General features: G+C 38.7%; 2 protein-coding genes across 4 annotated transcripts in view; both read right to left on the bottom strand.

Moving 5' to 3' along the window:
* Window positions 1–259: 259 nt before the first annotated feature.
* The window catches only part of LOC144635800 (poly(A) polymerase type 3-like), an 81293-nt gene continuing 62281 nt past the window's right edge, over window positions 260–19271 (bottom strand). For all 3 annotated transcript variants that reach the window (XM_078494903.1, XM_078494906.1, XM_078494907.1), the window contains one exon: window positions 260–1411. In XM_078494903.1, the coding sequence (XP_078351029.1) occupies window positions 1322–1411 (90 nt within the window). In that variant the 3' untranslated portion in view covers window positions 260–1321. The remainder of the gene's footprint in view (window positions 1412–19271) is intronic.
* LOC144635805 (poly(A) polymerase type 3-like) overlaps window positions 11180–19271 on the bottom strand; it is a 45487-nt gene continuing 37395 nt past the window's right edge. Inside the window, exons 17-21 of the mRNA XM_078494916.1 lie at window positions 18921–18990; window positions 18489–18558; window positions 12104–12254; window positions 11449–11588; window positions 11180–11334 (exon numbers count right to left, since the gene is read on the bottom strand). Of these exons, the coding sequence (XP_078351042.1) occupies window positions 11203–11334; window positions 11449–11588; window positions 12104–12254; window positions 18489–18558; window positions 18921–18990 (563 nt within the window). The 3' untranslated portion in view covers window positions 11180–11202. The remainder of the gene's footprint in view (window positions 11335–11448; window positions 11589–12103; window positions 12255–18488; window positions 18559–18920; window positions 18991–19271) is intronic.

Genomic DNA, 19271 nt, shown 5'->3' with positions numbered 1-19271 from the left:
AAGCCTGCTTTATTTTGCGCTTGTAAGCAGCAAAGTTCTTGTGCTCTTACTCGTGGTATAAAATTCGACCATTTCATGGCTGTCGGCGCTCGTGACAGTTTTTATTTTTTTTTTACAAAACAAAGATAGCTTCGAAAGAAAAAATCACACCACGTTGATTGACTCACCATAAGGTATATCTGAAAAAAAATTGAGAGTAGTCCTGTTTTAAATTTTGTACCACATCTCACTCGGTCACGGAAAAAATTCGCTCTTAATTACTTATTACTTTCTCTGTACAGGCTCATCAAAAAAAATGCATGGCATTTGGCACAAGAGATGAACAGGTCGGAAAAGATCACGTGCAAACAGTGTGTACAACACGTGCACACGCGTAGTGTATCACGTGCGTGAAGGAGCTGCGACTACTTCATCACCAGAACATTAACTGACCACGTGGCTAGTAACTTGTTCGTTCGTTCGTTCGTTTTGTTTTTCTTTTTTTACGAAATAAAATTGGCTTTAAGTGGATGTTCGAAAACATTTCTTTATCTGTCCAGTTGTGGAAAAACCAATCATTTAAGCTCTATCTTGATGGCGTTCTTATGGTCGCGCAGGACCCTTGCTCATTAATTAATTCATTAGCCAAATTTCTTGACGGGGTGCTATCTTCTAAAGCTTTAATTCGCTACATTTTGAACATCGATTCCTCTAAAATTTATCAAGGATATTAGGGGATTATGGAATTACATCATGATTGTCCTTTTACTGAGAGATGACCGTTAACTGTGATGTTTTGTCCAGGTTTTCAGTTAGAACAGCGCACCGAATTAAATGATTATATAACCTAGTGATGAATCATTACCTCTTTTGTGTTCTGACAAGAACGAAATTTTCGATTTCAAAATCTGCTAGAAGTTAATGGCTTCTAAGGGAGTAAAAATATGAAATATAAACTTGAAACGTGCTATCTTCATTTTGAGAAGGAAATTTCAAAATTCGCTCTTGTCAGAACACAATAAAGTACACCAAGTTTATGTTCCTCGCGAATCATTTCCTGAAATTCTATATCGGCGGCGAAAACTTGGACACAAAATTGCAGGTTTTTGAGGCTTCCGAAGTCCTTTCGAGTCAATGTTTACAACAACGTGTGCTATATATTCACAGCTATGAATCTAATTATGATAATTCGCTTTGTTCCAGCGCACAGGACACAAAGCTGAGAACAATTACTTGTAATTACTTGTACAAAGAACTTTTAAGACAAAAATTCTCATTAATATTTCGTTTGTTGTCGGCTTCAGTCGTCGCAGTTCGTGTATACTCTTTAACTAAATACATACTAATGATTGCAAGGGTCCTGCGCGACCTTAACAACTGGAATCTGGCTTGCAGGCGGTGGACCTTCATCGATTAACTCTTTTTCAGGATCCTACAACGAAAAAAGACAACGGTTTCAGGAGAATTGAAAGCCTTGTGGGTCATAAACGGCGCAAATAGCAAAACGGTAAAGCAGAGAAACATTGCTAACTAAGGGTGCTTTCCATTTGAAAGAACTGGCCGGCCGGCCGGTCCGGTTGTTTTAAATGTGAAATAGCCCTTTCCCACGAGATTTTCCCACAAATCCACCACAACAGTGTATAACATTTATTTATTGACTGATTTGACAGGACAAATCTGACTAACAACGGAATTCTGTTCTCGAATGTACTGGACTGGCCGGCCAGTTGTGACAAATGGAAAGCGCCCTCAGTTTCAATTAAAGACAGTTTTAGCGACTGCACATTATTTTCCACGAATTGCAAAATTTTACGTTTGCTTTTCCTGGGGTAAGTCACTCACCAGGTTCGTAGCATTTACTTGGTCTTGTTTCATCTTCTTCCCTGCGTTGTTGTCCTCATTTGTCGGAGATATCGACCGTTCGACAGCAGTCGATACGCTTACCTTTGATTCTTCTGTCTTGTTTTTCTGTAAACAATAAATCAAGGCATTAAACAACAAACCAAGGAAGGACCTGATCGGAGTACGAGTTTGAGTACAGCTTTTCGTACCGATAGAAAAGGATTTCTTTTCAACGGGTCAGCAACAGGGAGGAGTGAGGGCTTTGAAAACGTAACTGGATTGAAATTCGAAAGTCGTGCTCGTACTTGTACTAATTCCCTGTAGGAGAATCGTCGTAAAAACACTCCATGAATTTTCGATTCATATTGGCCAATCAGAAAATAGCACGAGCGCTCCCGAGTACTCACGAACACTGTGACCTTTTTTTCCAGTAGCGAATGGAACAACTTCTGGTTGAATGCACTGAAATGAAACATCACGCTACTTACATCAGTCAGGTTTTCTATTTTGCCATCTGCTGTCTTTGTACAGTTTTCAGTCATCAAAGAACCCTTGGTGGTGCTTCCAACGACCTGTTGGTTGCATTGAATTAAAAGAAGCTTGTTATCATTTTCAGTCATAAGTAGGAAATAATTCCCTTTCGGGAAGTGGTCATAACAAGTGTAATCAGCGAGGACCCACCTTGTAAGGGGTAGGGGGGTTACGCAAGATACCAGCGGTCTGATTAGCCAAATAGAAAAAAATTACTGGCTTCAAAAATTGAGTTAAGACTTTCATATTTGGTGTGCATGAAAATTGTATTGCTGGAGAAATGGCACAAGGAGGTTTGAATCTTTTTCTTAATCTCTACTCCTGATAGAGTGGGGGCTATACAAACAAGAAACCATCTTTTTAGGTGGGGGAGGGGGGTTACATGAAGAGACCACCTGTCTTTTTGCAGAGTGGTGGGTCCTGTCTGAGTACAATAGTTTTGACCATTTCCCTTAGTTAATGATTCTCATACATTCCCTTTTTATGTAAGTTCCGAAAACTTAGTGGTACGTCAACACGATACTAGGATCTCCTAGCTGATTATATTCTGTATTCTCATCAGCTGTCTTCCCAGCAATGCATTAATAGCGCAAAGAACAGCAAGTGGAAAAATGGCGAGGGGTTTGGGGCGTGCACCCCCGGGGGAAGGGGGGGCACTCCCCTATATGGCCTATACGGGGACGTGCCGCTGGATAGGGTATGTTTTTTTACTCCTCCGGCCTTGAACAGGGTATATAATTTCAAGCACCTCTGTCCTAAAAAGGGCCTGAACCTGTCCTAGACAGGGTATGGCTGCAAGACTGTCGTCGAGTATTTACAATGTTTTCACTTACGCTTAAATGAAAAGCATTATTTTATTTGCTGGGATCGGTGTTTGCATTTCAGTGCATCGAACATCGTGTATGGGACGCGATCACAATAAAGCGCAAATGATTGTCGATGTGTCCTTTGTCTTAAAATAGGGGGTGTTGTCCTACACAGGGTACGTATTTTAAGTTTTTATTGTCCTAAAAAGGCTCATGACATAACATGATAATTAACAATTAGATTATGAGCTCGAACTTTCGATGTGATAGCTGATTGGGCCGAAGGCTGAATGGGTTATCACCCTGTAAAAATCGAGAGCGAATAATGTAACTGTTTTAGTAGAATTTTAAATTAAAATTTGGTCTCATCAACTATCATTTGATAGAAATCTAGAGCTCATTTTGTTATTTTTTTGTAGAATTCAAAAAATAGTATGCAAATTTCATAAAAGGAAAAGGCTGAATATGCCACTAAAAATTCTGTCAGAAATAATGTATTTTTTTCTTCTGAAGGTAAGAACCTATTAAGAACCTAAATAGCCTACATTTCTGGTAATAACCATTTAGTCCATCAGCTAGAGGGGTTGTATGGCTCACTTAAGGGGAACAAACGAAACTTTTCTTATATTAATCTTTGACTATAAAGCATCAAAAAAATGTGTGATAGCAAGGATAGAACGGTAGCTTTTACTGTGTAAATAGAATTTCAAATTTGCTCTCATATCCTTCTTTTGGCCGCCATCTTGGATTTAAAAAAATCCTTCATTCTTTTTATTTTTTCCTAAATACAGACGATATTTTGCTAAGGCATACATTTGAAAGTAATACGTATTCCGGACATTATTTTAGCATTGTTAACGGTTATTAAAGCTTAAACTAAGTCATTAATGACGTCACAATGTCCGCCATTTTGTTTTCAGCTTGTTTTCCTTTTGCTTCTCAATCATCTGTTATAACAAAATTACTATTAAGGCGTTCTTCATCACAATGCTAGATGTAAAATACGCTCTTAAAGCTATTTCTAATGTCTTGTTCTACGTTTAGTCAAGTATACTACACCATGAATCAGTATACCCCAAATCAGATTAGCCTGCAAACAGGCTCCCGAGTAGGGTTACGCGAGCGAAGCGAGTGGAAGAGGGGGAGTACGGGGGCGCAGGAGCCTGTGGACAGTCCTTTGAAACCGCCGATCCATGATACCAGATTCTGGTATCATGATCTGATTGGTCAGACCGCTAATTTTTGACAACTGCGCGATGAATATTGGCAGATGCTGTCAACACAAAGTATTGCGCTACAAGTTTGCATATTCTTGGCCGTCGTGATCGATTATGATCCCCGATTCCTTCGATAATGTTTTCCCTGCCCATCGACATTTGCCGGGCGAAGTTTAGGGATCTCCTTCAAGATTTTTCCGTCACATTCTCTTCGTTGCTCAAGGGTCAATCTTGTTGGCGTTTTGCCGAAGGTGTTTCACCAGTCGGCGATCGTAACGCCGAAGGTCGTTTGGAGCTTGGCTGAGTCGTACACTCAGAAGAATTCTCCGGCTGTTCCAAAGATTTATTGGAACGGCCGGTAATCATTGCACAGGAATGAGAAAGTCGGACAAGTTGTCGAGCACAAGAAAGACATGACAGCTTTTCAATTTCTGCAGCTAAAATCACACTTTCTTGGTCAAGAGCCTCAATCAATTCTTTGTTTTTCAGCTTGTTGAATACTGAAACCACTGGCACTCGTTTGCCTTGAGGCAAGATCAGTAAAAAATTTTAACAGAAACGGCAAATCCGATCCGTTCCCGTTGAAATGTTATGAGAGCCGATGCATTCGAGCGTAAAAAAATAATTTTCAATAGGTCTAATTACCTTACTGGCAGATTTGTTATAGGATACATTACAAGTGGGCGGATGGGCGGAATCAAACAAAGTCTACCGGCTCCCCTTCAGGCCCCCGCTCTTCCACTCGCTTCGCTGGCGTAACCCCACTCAGGAGCCTGTTCACAGGCTAAAATCAGATAGGATAGCTACGTCCACACACAAGGTTTGACTAGGGCTCAGTCTAGTCCAGTCCCTGAACTCTCCCTTTTGCGCGCCTTTATAGGGGTTAAACCCAGGTGCGCGAAAAGATAGTCCAGGATAACTTGCATGCGCATGCAAGTTATCCTGAACTCTCTCTTCGCACGACTGGGTTTAACTCCTATAAAGGGCGCGCAAAAGGGAGAGTTCAGGGACTGGACTACTAGGCTCAGTCTAGAGATTGTTGAGTACAGAAGCGCCACAATTGTAGAAAGTCATCCTTAACTTCCTTAATCTAAATTTTCTAGTATGTACTTAGTTAAAATTCTACTTACAAAATCTGTGATGAGAAGAGAATTATTATGCAACTTATTTGTATAAATAAAATAACGGGCATAAAGCAAGGTGAAATTAATTTTTTCATTAGCTTCTTATTTGCAAGATTGGAAGAAACCCCAAATAAATATTCTTGGTCTGATGGCATAAAGGTAGACTGATTACAGTTATTAAACCATTGCACCACTTTTGACATGAAGTCTTCAGTAAAATGACAATCTGAAAAGGTGTGTTCTATCGAATCTTGTTCTCCACAATATAAGCACTCGCTGTCGTCTTTAATACCGAATTTACAGAGTTCTTTTTTAGTTACAACAACTCGATGCAGAAATTTGAATTGGAATTCCCTCAGCTTGTTTTCTTTGGAAATCTGTTTAATGGATCTGAAAATTCTATCCCATTGTTCTGTATTTATTGGCAAGGATTTGCTCCATTTCGTCGGTCCGGTATGTGAACAATTATGAGCTTTCGTATTTAATAACCTGTAAAAATCCTTTACTTCGGCTGTTTCAAGATTAACCTTAGTTGAATCATCAAGTTCGATAATTGAGTGGTTTTCCAAAAAGATATTTTTAAGAAAAGATTGTAAATAATTGTTCCTTGTCCTAGACAGCAAACTGCCCGGGATTGCACTTGTAACTTGATAGTAATTTAAAAAGTTAGTTTTACATTTGTATTTCGTTTTAAATGCTTTAAATGAGAGCAGCTGGCCTTGTTCATCTAACAGGTCACTGATGGAGATAATCCCTTTAGAAAACCATTCTTTGATGAAAAACGGTTTGCCGTCTATTAGTATTTCTCGGTTGTTAAATAAAGCCATTTGCCCCAGATCATAATTATAAAGAGTTTTGAGCTCATCGAAGAAAAATAGCATGTCCTTATAGAAAGTTGGTAATTTTGAGTTTAAGAAAGACACATCATAATTACAATGTAATAGAAAGTTCAGTCCGCCTAGCTTTTTCAAGAAAAAGTCCGGTACAGATTTCCAGTTCAAGTTTCCTTGCTTCAAAAGACGTGGAATCCATGCCAACCGCATTGCCTTTATCATTACATCAAGATCGGGCATGCGAATTCCACCTTTATCATAATCTTGATATAAGCTTTCTCTTTTAATTTTATCTCTTTTTTTGTTCCAAAGGAAACTAAAGAGTTTCCTTTTAACAGTTTGGGTGGTATCCTTGGGCACACTGGTGTTAGATGCCGAGTATAAAATTTGCGACAATCCAAGACATTTTATGATTAAAACTTTCCCAAATAAAGTAAGACTTCTTGAACTCCACATCTCTAAATGAGTCTGAAGTTTTTGAACTTTTAAGTTGAAATTGTAGTAATCGTTAGTCTTTTCGCCATAAGAAAAGTATATTCCAGGCCATGACAGCTGTAACGGCGTCGTTTTGTTGTTGCGCCATTTGCCCAGCCACAGTGCTTTGGTCTTTTTGACATTAAGTTTTAAACCGGAAATAGAGCCGAATTCTCAACAGAAGTCATATCTGCGCAAAAGAGATTGGTATCATCTGCAAATTGGTTCACTTTCATTTCGTTGCCGTAAATATTTATTCCTTTAACAAGCTTACTTTGACGAATTTTACTAGATAAAATTTCTGCGCTTAAAATAAAAATATATGATGATAGGGGACAGCCTTGTCTTACTCCCCTTGTTGGCTTGAACCAATTAGTCGCAAACCCGTTGTTTAGAACTGCATTTTTAACATTAGTGTAAAAGACACTCGTCCACCGCTTTACACTTTCACCAAAATTAAAGAGACTTAACACGCTTTTAATGAACGGCCATTCCAATGTGTCAAATGCTTTTTTAAAGTCGACAGATACCAGGACACCCGTTAATTCTTCCGTTTTAGTGTATTCCATAACATCACTTATGAGTCTCAAATTTTCACCTATATATCGCCCCTTCATGAAGCCTGTCTGATCTGGGTGTATCAGTTTTGAAAGAATTGTCTCAATCCGTCTAGCTAGAGCTTTTGATGCAATTTTGTAATCAGTATTTAACAGAGTAATTGGTCTCCAGTTCTGAAGTTCGACTAGATCGGAATCATCCTTGGGAATTAAAGTGATTACTCCAGGGCGTTGTGAAATAGTCAGTTCCCCAACTTCAAAAGCTGCGTTTAAACTGTCCAAAAAGTGGCCTCCTATTAACTCAAAAAAGTACTTATAAAATTCTACGGTGAAGCCATCCTCGCCTGGCGATTTGTTTTCCTGAAACGATTCTCGAACTGTTTTGCATTCTTCGAGTGTTAGAGGGCCTTCTATTTTGTCTCGATCTTCGTCCGAGAGTTTTGGGAAGTTTAGATTTTCGGTGAAAAGGTCAAATTCTTCCTGTGATGAAATTGTTTTTGAGGAGTATAAATCCTCATAAAAAGCCTGGATGGCTTTCAAGATTTCCTTTTCTTCTCTTATTTCTACATCGTCTTCTGTTCTGATTTCGTTGATGGTTTTTCTATTGTAGTTTCTTTTTTCCAAGTTGAAGAAGTATTTGGTGGGTTTTTCGCCTTTTTCTATCCACCTACATTTAGATCGAAACATTCCAGCCTTTCCTTTACGATCGTAAATTGAATGAAGCTCTGTTTTTAACACTTCATATTCATTTAAAGTATCGCTCATATTGAGCAGCTTATTACCATTACAAATTATGTTATCGAGGTAATCAAGTCGCTTAGAAATTTCTTTCTCCCTCTGGGAGAGAACTCTTGACTTTTGTTTTGTAAAGAGAATAGATTTCTCTCTTATTTCCATTTTCATTAATTCCCAAAATAGCTGCTTGTCCTGCACAAAGGAATATTTCTCACGTATTTGGAAAACAAGGTCGCGAATATGTGCTGTGTGATCTTCATCATCAAGCAAAGTGTTGTTGAATTTCCAAAATCCGGGACCCCTTGGGGTCGTCACAGGCAAAGCTAGACAAAGAAAAAGCGTTTTATGATCAGGTGCGATCGAAGTGGTAATTCCAACACTGCCAACAAACTTTACCAAAAATCTTGCCACTAGGAAAAAATCGATTTTTGACTTAACTTGTAAAGATTTAGATTCATACGAAAAAAGTTGTGAATTCGGATGTCGGGTTCTGTAAATGTCAACTAGATCAAACGTTTCCATGTACACGTATCCATACTCCTTCTCAGGTCACTTTTACATCGCCATTGTCATCTACTATTTTTTATTACTATTATTTTTCTATCATACCTTAAGTGTATAACCTTTAGATTCGTCAAATTGTAATTGTTTGGTTTATTGCATTGTATTGTAATGTACCTGTAAATGTATGTTTATCAATAAAAATTAAATTAAAAAAAAAATAATAATAAAAAAAATAAAAATAAAATTAAAAAAATCCTTAACCTCCTTCATCACTTTAATTTTTCAACTCTTCTGGAGCCGGCTTAGATCTAAGCTACACAAATTCAATAACGTTAGAAATACTGTCAACTTCCCAGCCGTGGCCGTGAGGGGAGGGGATTACAGAAAGCGATATAATGCTCTTCTCCAGATTGCGGCTTGGTCATTTCATCTTGTAACATGGAGTCGTGGAGATGACTCGCATGGTGAGAGCCTCTGGCTTCACTTTCCTCCCTTTGGCGCAGTGAATCTCATAGCACAGCACATCCACACTCTGGCGCGTCTTCCCGTACAGCTGACACACTAATGCTTCCGTATCTTTAAAGATATCCTTGCATACTGCGCCCTCCTCCCCGATACTCTCTATAGCTCGGACATACCTATCGCTGCGTTGGATAACCTAGACTGCTTTTCACTTTCCTTTACCAGAAACGGCGGAGATGATAGCGTGTATGCCGATAAGAGCTTTCAATTACAAGAAGTAGTGCTTGTTAATGCCTGGGTAGAATTGCTTCTCCAGACTGTTAACAACCAGACAAAAGGTCCACTGTTCTGGTCATTGCGCCTCTTCCCTTCTTTATGAGGCACTTTTCAAAGTTTCGGCTATGGGAAAGTAGCAAGACAAAGACATCAGTGTCATCAGAGTGGACGACACACGTGCCTGCCGCGTGACGAGCATGGAGAACAATATGGGTATCAGCCTCTTTGTGATTACACACAAAGGGCCTGATTCGTATGAGGCTGCCTCCAGTCACCAGCCCTGATCTTTCGCTGATAGGTACGTAATCTGGTTGCTGAGCGTGCTTCAAAATGCTTCTGTCTTCCACTGTGACACGAGGAATTTGACAATTTCAGACTTGTTTGCCGTGACACTAAGTAGCTTGTTTCATGACTTCATTGCATAGGCAGGGAGTATTCTTATACTGTACACAGTCAAAGGTAGACACCCTTTTTGACCTTACAACATTCTTGATCGAGACCTCGCGATACACATCGAACACTACGCTTACGCGACTGCTGCTGTTCTCTGGGTATTTCTCGGTGACTGTGACGTTTCGATCTAGCTGTTGGACGAGTTTGGCTTTGGTTTTCTTTTGCGGGAGTCCATAAGGATCGGCAAGAGACCAGGGAAGAGGACCAAGAGTATAGGGCTTACCACAAGTTGCTCGAGATTTCCCAAAATGTTGCCCGTAGTTTCTCAAAAACTTGCTCAAAAGTTGCTCCAAAAATCCAAAAAAGTTGCTTTGATTAATAAAAGTTGCTCGAAAGTTGCCCAAACAAAATCTAAAACGTTAGCTTATTAAGAAAATGTCTTTAAATTTATGCTAATTTCCCTTTGAAGGTGAGATTTCTAAGCAGTTTTGTGTAATCTAAATAACATTTTAAGGGGAAAATTTGTTAAATAACAAGGAGAAAAATCGTGAAGATATCGATGACATCATGTTTGCTGACGAGTTTTGTGATGTTTTAATGCAGAATGAGCCGAAAGTTGAAACAGGACCATTTTTAAAACATCTTCAGATGTTTCTTGAAAATCTTTGGCAAATTTCGTGAATCTTCGGAAACGTTTCGCATCGCCTTTGAACAACACTCGGATAATCTTCGGTCTAGAAATTGCTCAAAATGCAATAAGTTGCTTGTCCATAAAGAAATATCTCTGCACTGGGCTAGCTTTGAATCCAAGGCACCGCATATAATACATCCGTCCGTTATTTATCATAGTGCAAGGAAACACTTTTGAAACCGAGCGAAGAAAGAAAACCCATTGAGTGTCGTGGGACCATGTGTTTGAAATACAGGGTTGGGTAGGAGAGTGGCGATTTTTTTTTTGAGGGGGCTTTATTCAAGACACTAACAATGTTTACAGCTATCTTATCTACTTGCTCTCTTTTTCTTCTAGAAATAATTTGAAAATCCGCACTTTTTGCAATATTTATTGGTACAGTCATTTTGTGAACGTTAATCAGGCTTGGTTATAATTGAAAAACTAGAATGAACGAAAACATGTTTTTAGTTCTAATACATATTTCTAAAGTTGCGTTTGAAATGCGATTCGTTCACGTTAAAAGAATACAAGCAGCTTTGTAGTCGTCCTCAAAAATCCAAGATGGCGGCCAAAAGAAGCGTATGGGGGGCAAATTTAAAATTCGATTTACTAAGTGAAAGCTACCATTCCAACCTTGCTATCATACATTTTTATGATGCTCAATAGTTAAAGATTAAGATAATACATGTTTCGTTTGTTCCTCACAAGTGAGCCACAAACCCAAATTTTCGGGTCTCAGCTGATGGACTAATTTATGTAAGAACCTGTTTAGGCTAAATTGGGAAAATGCAGGTTCTTACTCGCAGGTTTTTACTGTACTGATTGCAAATGACTTGTAACAAACCGTGATTTCTGTATTGTCCACTCGAGCCCTTTTGCTGGCGTTTTCAGTTTCTGAAGGAGAACCAGCTCGCTTTAACCCAGCAGGCTATGGAAAAATACAATACAAAACAGTAGTGTGAGCGCAGTGGAGTAAAAATAAATCGCAGAAGAAAAATCACTGCTGTGTGGTGTAGAAAGCTTAGATATCACTTACACATACCTTGTCTTGTGAAACCGCTGACGGCTGACTGGGAATCGCAGTCGTATCTGATGACGTCACTTCACCAACGGTTGAAACAGTTGACGTCATGCTGGCGGCGTCCATATTGCCTTTTTTGTCGTCTGAACTAGTAAGGGAAGCTACACAAAAGAAATTAATTCAAAACTTTAATATTACTTCCAAGAAACACTGTAGCTTCTATAAACAGTCGCCTCTTTTAGAAGGGCAAATTCTTTTCCTGTCACACATTCAACCCAAAACATTTCAACTCAGGCTTGCCACTCATTAGAACTTAAAAAATTCCCTTACTTTTCCCTGACCTCAAAATAATTGAATACATGGATTTTACTTTATCAACAAATCCATTTTGTTTTTTTGTTTTTTGTTTTAGCCAAAATTCCCTGACGTTTCACTGACTTTTACAAGGATCAAGATTTTCCATGACTTTCTGCAAAATTAGCTGACTTTTCCCTGATCGTGGCAACTCTGTTTCATACTGATGACGTAGCTTTGCACAGATCTGTGTAATGTCTGATTGGTAGTTTCTTGATTCTGAATTTTCGCACACAAGTAACAACCAATAAGACACACTACACAGATCTCTGTAGAGCTACAACACCAGTGATGTTCGGCTAAAAAGGTTTTGCAGACTTACGTATTTCTTCGCTGTTTTCAGTACTGCTCCCAATCCAGTCTGCACTCTCATTACTTGGCTCTGAAGTTATCTCCAAGCTCAGATCACTGGCATTCAGCGATGAATCAAGAGACAAGTCTGCTTGAGCTGGCTTCACTGCAGCAGCTGGGGCCTAATAGACAATGTCAAGATATTGTGATTTTGATCATAAGTGTTAGAACAGCTTACAGAAACACGTCCCCTTCCGATGTCACTTGATAATCAAACACAAAGTCAACAGGGCAAATTGGGGGCTGTTGGTAGAAATCTCTTGAATTCATATGAGTTTGAACTTACATGTATTTTGGGTATTGGGTAAAGCACTAACAATAACATACGGTGCACACAATTTTGGGAAGGTAACCTAATAAGTGCTGCTTGTGTTTTTTGACAGTGTGGCTGTGATTTAAAGCTACCAAACATTAGAATACATTACAGCTCTTACAGTAATATACATAGAAGCCTATGACAAGAGGAAACTTTAGAGTACTATATGATAACAAAAATCTCTAAGCTACCGACCAGCGGTCATTTGTATTTAGAGCTACTCGGCTTTGAAATGAACTACCTCGGATCCTAACAGATGTGAATAGTTTAAATAATTTTAAGGCTGCTATTAAGGTGGCTTGACCCAGTTTTTTCTAGTGATACCTACCAACTTTGAAACCCTCATACCTAAAGGGATTAATGACAATGACATATCCACTATATCACATGGATTACACATAGACTGAACTGCAATATGATATAATTTTTTTGGAGATCGGAATGAATATCACGTGCCAATGACGTCACACAGGTTTTAGCTCTGAACCGAATTTTAGCCCATAACCGCATTATCTTTCGAGATCTTCCACGCTACGTATACCTTGGGTGTTTGCCTTTAGCTCTGCGGAGTTTCATCAAAGTCTACAAGAGGAATTTTGAAATATCTTGGAATTTCTATTGAGATGGTATAATTTATGCGTAAAATAACGATAAGACTTCATATAAAGAAATTTGCTACTCTTTTAATGTTTAATGAAAGTCTTAAGCCCTCATTCCTTTTACAAATGTCCCATATACGATATCCAAATGGTTAGAAGTAGGTAGACTTGCGCGATTTCGAAAAATAAGGAAATATATTTATCAGAGTAAAGCTTAATGTTGAGCTTTATTTACCATTTCTAAGGATACTTTCGCGAAAAGAGCAATTATTTCAAAACTCGTCGATGATTTTTCTTGAAAATTTTTCAGGGTGGCAATTGATCAGTACACTACATAATGCCTGAATTTCATGCTCGTTGAAAACTTCTAAGGTTGTCTAACATAAACGCAAAATTGAGTAAATATTGAAGCGATGTCGTAGTTTTGAATAATTTTGTGCTCTGGGATTTCCTATTGTTTTGAGTTGGGCACAACATTAAATTCCTGTGCTCCCCGCACAGGAAAAGCGAAAACATATTATGGATTAACCTTTAGCAGCCTAAATTTGCTGACTGAAAACGAAACATTGAACATTTGGCGAATGCGTTTGTGGTTAGAAGCTGGCGAGAGGAAAGGGCAATGGCGTAAGTCGTTTTTGTTTACGTAGTTCTCGTTCATTTTGTTATATATTTCTCATTTCTTTTCACTGTTCAGTCGCTCAAGATTGTCGATCGGTCAGGTTCAGTGTTGACATGACATTCGTGACACTTAACCCTAATCTTAACACTAGCTAACCCTAACGTAACTTTATTTTAACTGCAAAATTTAATCCTCGTCTCTCTTTGAAATTAAAAGGTTATTTGGCTTTGTTCCCGCATGTTATAGTTTTTCTTGAAGACAAGGTGCAAACCAGAAATTTTAATAAGAAGACAATGTTTTTCCGTTAAATTGAAGACCACGCGCAAAAATTCAGGCACTTTTCAAAGAAAAAACAATTTTTCATCCAAAAAGTCACTTGGTATAGTTTTGCACCAAGCTTTTCAATTGCCACCCTGAAAAAATTTAGAGAAAAATCATCGATGAGTTTTGAAATAATCGCTTTTTTCGCGAAAGTAGCCTTAGAAATGGTAAATAAAGCTCAACATTGAGCTTTACTCTGATTCATATGTTTTCTTATTTTTCAAAATCGCGTAAGTCTACCTACTTCTAACCATTTGGCTATCGTATATGGGACATTTGTAAAAGAATGAGGGCTAAAGACTTTCATTAAACATCAAAAGAGTAGCAAATTTCTTTATATGAAGTCTTATCGTTATTTTATGCATAAATAATACCAACTCAATAGAAATTCCAAGATATTTCAAAATTCCTCTTGTAGACTTTGATGAAACTCCGCAGAGCTAAAGGCAAACACCCAAGGTATACGTAGCGTGGAGGATCTCGAAAGAAAATGCGGTTACAGGCTAAAATTCGGTTCAGAGCTAAAACCTGTGTGACGTCATTGTCACGTGATATTCATTCCGATCTCCAAAAAAATTATAGCGGAGCTCCCAAGGCGCCGAAGGCGCCTTGTGCGGAGCCCCATAGGCAGGCAAATGGTATGAAAGAAGGAACACTATCGAAATGAGTTTTCATGGTCAACATGGATAGCGGCATGGTTCGCGGGCGCGTACGTACGGCGTACGTACGGAGTCGCGCAACATGGCCGCCATAGTTTGATGGTAGAAATAGTGAAGCAAGAAGGCCGTATAAAGGCGGCCGTATAAAGGCGGCCTTTAAAATTTAAAGAGGTTTGAAAAGAAAAACAAGAAGCAATGAAACAAAATGTGGCTGAAAATTACGTGTAGAAAGTAATCGACCGCCAAAAAAGTGGACATTGAGAGCCATAATCGATCGATGACTTTCGTGTCTATCTGTAAAGCCAGCATCGTACCAATCTCGAGCCCAGAGTGTCTCCCGGCTCCGCGGTCCGTCAGCGGTTGGTCAGCGGTAGGGTCGCCGGTACACACTCTGGGAAACTGAAATGTATTTCTCTTTCTCTATTGGCCCTCGCAGAACAATAGAAATCAACACGGAAGTCTGAAAATCTTCCCCGGAAGTAAACCAAACCGGAAACCCTGGAAAAACATTTTTTTGTTTTCCATGGTCAAATGTTCAGAAGTATCAGCTTAATTTTGTAAAAACACCTAAGAAATCGTGATATGGTGCTACATAAATGAAGTATTTCCTAATTCTACCCTTCTCTTTGAACGTAAAAGATACCATGAATAAAAAAATGGACTTCCTTTAAGCGTCGATACTGAACGAAAATTTAAAACAACAAACGACGGCGTCACCAAGGACAAGGTCGATTGTAAACTCAATTTATAGTTGAATTACAAATCTCGCTAGAACTACTGTTTTCATTCAAATCTCCGTTCCAGTTGAAAAACTGAATATGGCAGACAGTGCACGATTCAAAATAATAACTAATGACGCAGAATTTGAACATTACGCGTTGTTGTTTCGCTGAAGAAAAAGAATTGAACAAAAATTACACACACACGTGTGCACGTGCTGAGTCGCAAAAATGCTAATTACGCCTTTTCAATAGCGTTGACCGGTGTGCATGTGGCCTTTAACGTCTTTATTAATATCACCGCCATTCGACGAGGAAAAAATTGTTTGCTCGAAAACATGCAACCTATCCTGAAAAAATGCGTTTTCAGCGAGAAGCCTTTCCAATATACAAAAGTCACCAAACAAAAATATGCGAAAGTCGCCAAACAATTTTTTTTTTATGAACAGAACAATAGCTTGTCCGTGCGTTATGCATTATGTAAATTTCTTAGCCGTCCTCTGCAAAACAACAGGAGGACAAAACGGGGTTAAAACAAAGCTGTTCCACAGAAAAGCTGTTCTTCATGCACTTCCCAGCTCACTGAGAAAACGCACGATTTCTAACGAACGAGTCATCAGATTTTCATGAAATTTTACATGTTATACTTTATTAAGCAAGAAAACTGCTTACAAAAAAAGCCAGCCAGTTGGGTTCATTGCTTTTTCTCAGCCAGCTGGAAAAAGCATGCAGAACAGCTTTTCTGTGGAACAGCTTCATTTTGTCCTCCTGAAACAACAACGGACACACGCACGCAGTCTTCACAGACAGAATCCTGGAAGGCTAGCAACACCTTTGGTTTAAAACAAATATAGCAGAATGCTCAAGAAAGAGACTAAAGGAAATAAAAACACCAGACGCTATTTTGTTAACTCTCTCTTTAGTTAACTGCAGGACGTTATTGTTACTTTTGTTGCTTCAATAAACACGAGTTCAGTCGATACTGTGTTAGAAATACTGTAGTTCAACTTTTTCGATTTACTTCCGTTCTGGGAAATTTACTTCTGCTAAGAACTACGAGCATGCGCAATAAAAACCGGAAGACCAAGGTTCTTCCTGAAATCGACCTGAAATTGATCTGATCCATTCCAGTTTCCCAGAGTCCATCCCATACCGCTGACCGACTAGATGGACTCTGGGCTCGAGATTGGCATCGTACATGAAGGAGCATTCGAAAGCTAAATCGGGTTGATAGAATAAACAAACCATTTTATTGCTACGGGGTAAAAAAAAAAAAAAAAAAAAAAAAAAAGGAAAAAAGAAAAAAAAACTTGACCCTCTGGGATTTGAACTCACGACCTTCGGATCCGCAGACTGGCACCTTACCGATTGAGCTAATCCTACAGACTCTGTAATGCACGTTGAATATATCCTATATCAATGTAATAGATATTGTGGAGTCTACTAAACTGCTGCGAAACTATAACAAGATCGCGAAACTATTTTCTATTGCTAGAAAGCAGATAATTTACTGTACTCTAAAGTAATTTTTCGTGCCATGAGTAATGATTTTGCCCCGCTTTAAGATTATTATTTCTGTCGTACTGCTGACATTCGGTTTAACCGTGAGCTATTTAAATTTGTCTTGAACCTATAAACCGCCACAAACATTAGTACTTTGGCCGCTTATTCACTAGAATGAAAACATTGTAAGCTCCAGTGAAAATTAAAGAGGTTTGAAAAGAAAAACAAGAAGCAATGAAACAAAATGTGGCTGAAAATTACGTGTAGACTGAGTAATCGACCGCCAAAAAAGTGGACATTGAGAGCCATAATCGATCGATGACTTTCGTGTCTATCTGTAAAGCCAGCATCGTACATGAAGGAGCATTCGAAAGCTAAATCGGGTTGATATAATAAACAAACCATTTTATTGCTACGGGGTAAAAAAAAAAGAAAAAAAAAGAAAAAAAAAACTCGACCCTCTGGGACTTGAACTCACGACCTTACGATCCGCAGATTGGCACCTTACCGATTGAGCTAATCCAACAGACTCTGCGTTACTCGTTGAATATATCCTATATCAATGTAACAGATATTGTGGAGTCTACTAAACTGCTGCGAAACTATAACAGGATCGCGAAACTATTTTCTATTGCTAGAAAGCAGATAATTTACTGTACTCTAAAGTAATTTTTCGTGCCATGAGTAATGATTTTGCACCGCTTTAAGATTATTATTTTTGTCGTACTGCTGACATTCAGTTGTTTAACCGTGAGCTATTTAAATTTGTCTTGAACCTATAAACCGCCATAAACATTAGTACTTTGGCCGCTTATTCACTAGAATGAAAACATTGTAAGCTCCAGTGAAAATTAAATAAATGGGGAGCTCCGCTTTTAGGCTTGCCTAAATCTATATATTAGCGGAGCTCCTAAGCGTAGCACCATAACCATGAAAGAAGGAACACTATCGAAATGAGTTTTCATGGTCAACATGGATAGCGGCATGGTTCGCGGGCGCGTACGTACGGCGTACATATGGAGTCGCGCAACATGGCGGCCATAGTTTGATGGTAGAAGAGTGAAGCAAGAAGGCCGTATAAAGGCGGCCTTTAAAATTTCAAGAGGTTTGAAAAGAAAAACAAGAAGCAATGAAACAAAATGTGGCTGAAAATTACGTGTAGAAAGTAATCGACCGCCAAAAAAGTGGACATTGAGAGCCATAATCGATCGATGACTTTCGTGTCTATCTGTAAAGCCAGCATCGTACATGAAGGAACATTCGAAAGGTAAATCGGGTTTAGGCGTGCCTAAATCTATATATTATCATATTGCAGTTCAGTCTATGTGTAATCCATGTGATATAGTGGATATGTCATTGAGATTAATCCCTTTAAGTATGAGGGTTTCAAAGTTGATAGGTATCGCTAGAAAAAAAAATGGGTCGAGCCACCTTAAGAGTCATGCTTGGAAGAATTTTATGGATGATTTCATAGAACCCTTTTCTACATAGCCCTTTCATAATAGTTACGTTGATTTTATTTTTTTAACTGTACATTTTTAAAACATTTTATTGTAATTTGACACTGAAAAACCATTTTTATTGGAGTGGCAATTGAAAATCTTATCTTTTAAAACTTACAGGTGGTACTATGGAGCTTTTTTCCTTCTGTTTAAGAACACTTGGTGGTAGATATTCACTGAGCTGCTTCCTACGGAAACAGTATGTGAAAGAACTTAAATAACTTTATGGTCACAAATAACTGCTCACTAGCACTCTATATAGTACATGCATAGTGTAAGACACAACAACAGCAAAAGAAGGCAGTGCTCACTGACTACCCACTATCCATTCATATAACTATGATCGACTTATCCGCACCAGGGGCACTTAACTGCTGCACACAAAAAGTACATGTAGGAGACTTGTAACAGCAACAGCAGAACCTTACTGCCCAAGGGCACAACCTTCTGAACTGAAGCACATTTCTGTAAGAACAACCAGCAATAACTAGTTGCAGCATACAGGTAAGGGTAACCAAGAGGGTTAAAGAGTATGCATGTACGTACTCACTTTTTGACGTGTTTTGCTTCTATTCTCATACCCTTCTTAAACATTTTGGCTGCTACGGCTTGTGAATGGACTGCAAGAAACAATTAACAATTAGAAAAAATAATTTCAGAGTAAAAACCGTAAGACAGACAGACAGATAGATGGACAGAAAGACACACTCGTGCTAGGATACTGGTAGCCAATGTAGTGTGTTAGACTTCAGATCTCGAAATCAAGAGCTTGAGTTCAGCATGTGTGTTTGACTAGAGATCACCAATTCAAGAGCTTGAGTTCAGCCTGTTTATTTGAGTTATGTTTTTAGGCAAGACACTGCTCTCGTAGTGCATACCTTTACAGAAGCATAAATGGGTG

The sequence above is a fragment of the Oculina patagonica genome, chromosome 13 (genome assembly GCF_052425735.1).
Source record: "Oculina patagonica isolate OP01 chromosome 13, crgOcupat, whole genome shotgun sequence".
NCBI classification, from domain to species: domain Eukaryota; kingdom Metazoa; phylum Cnidaria; class Anthozoa; order Scleractinia; family Oculinidae; genus Oculina; species Oculina patagonica.
This window is presented reverse-complemented; position numbering and strand designations above follow the sequence as displayed.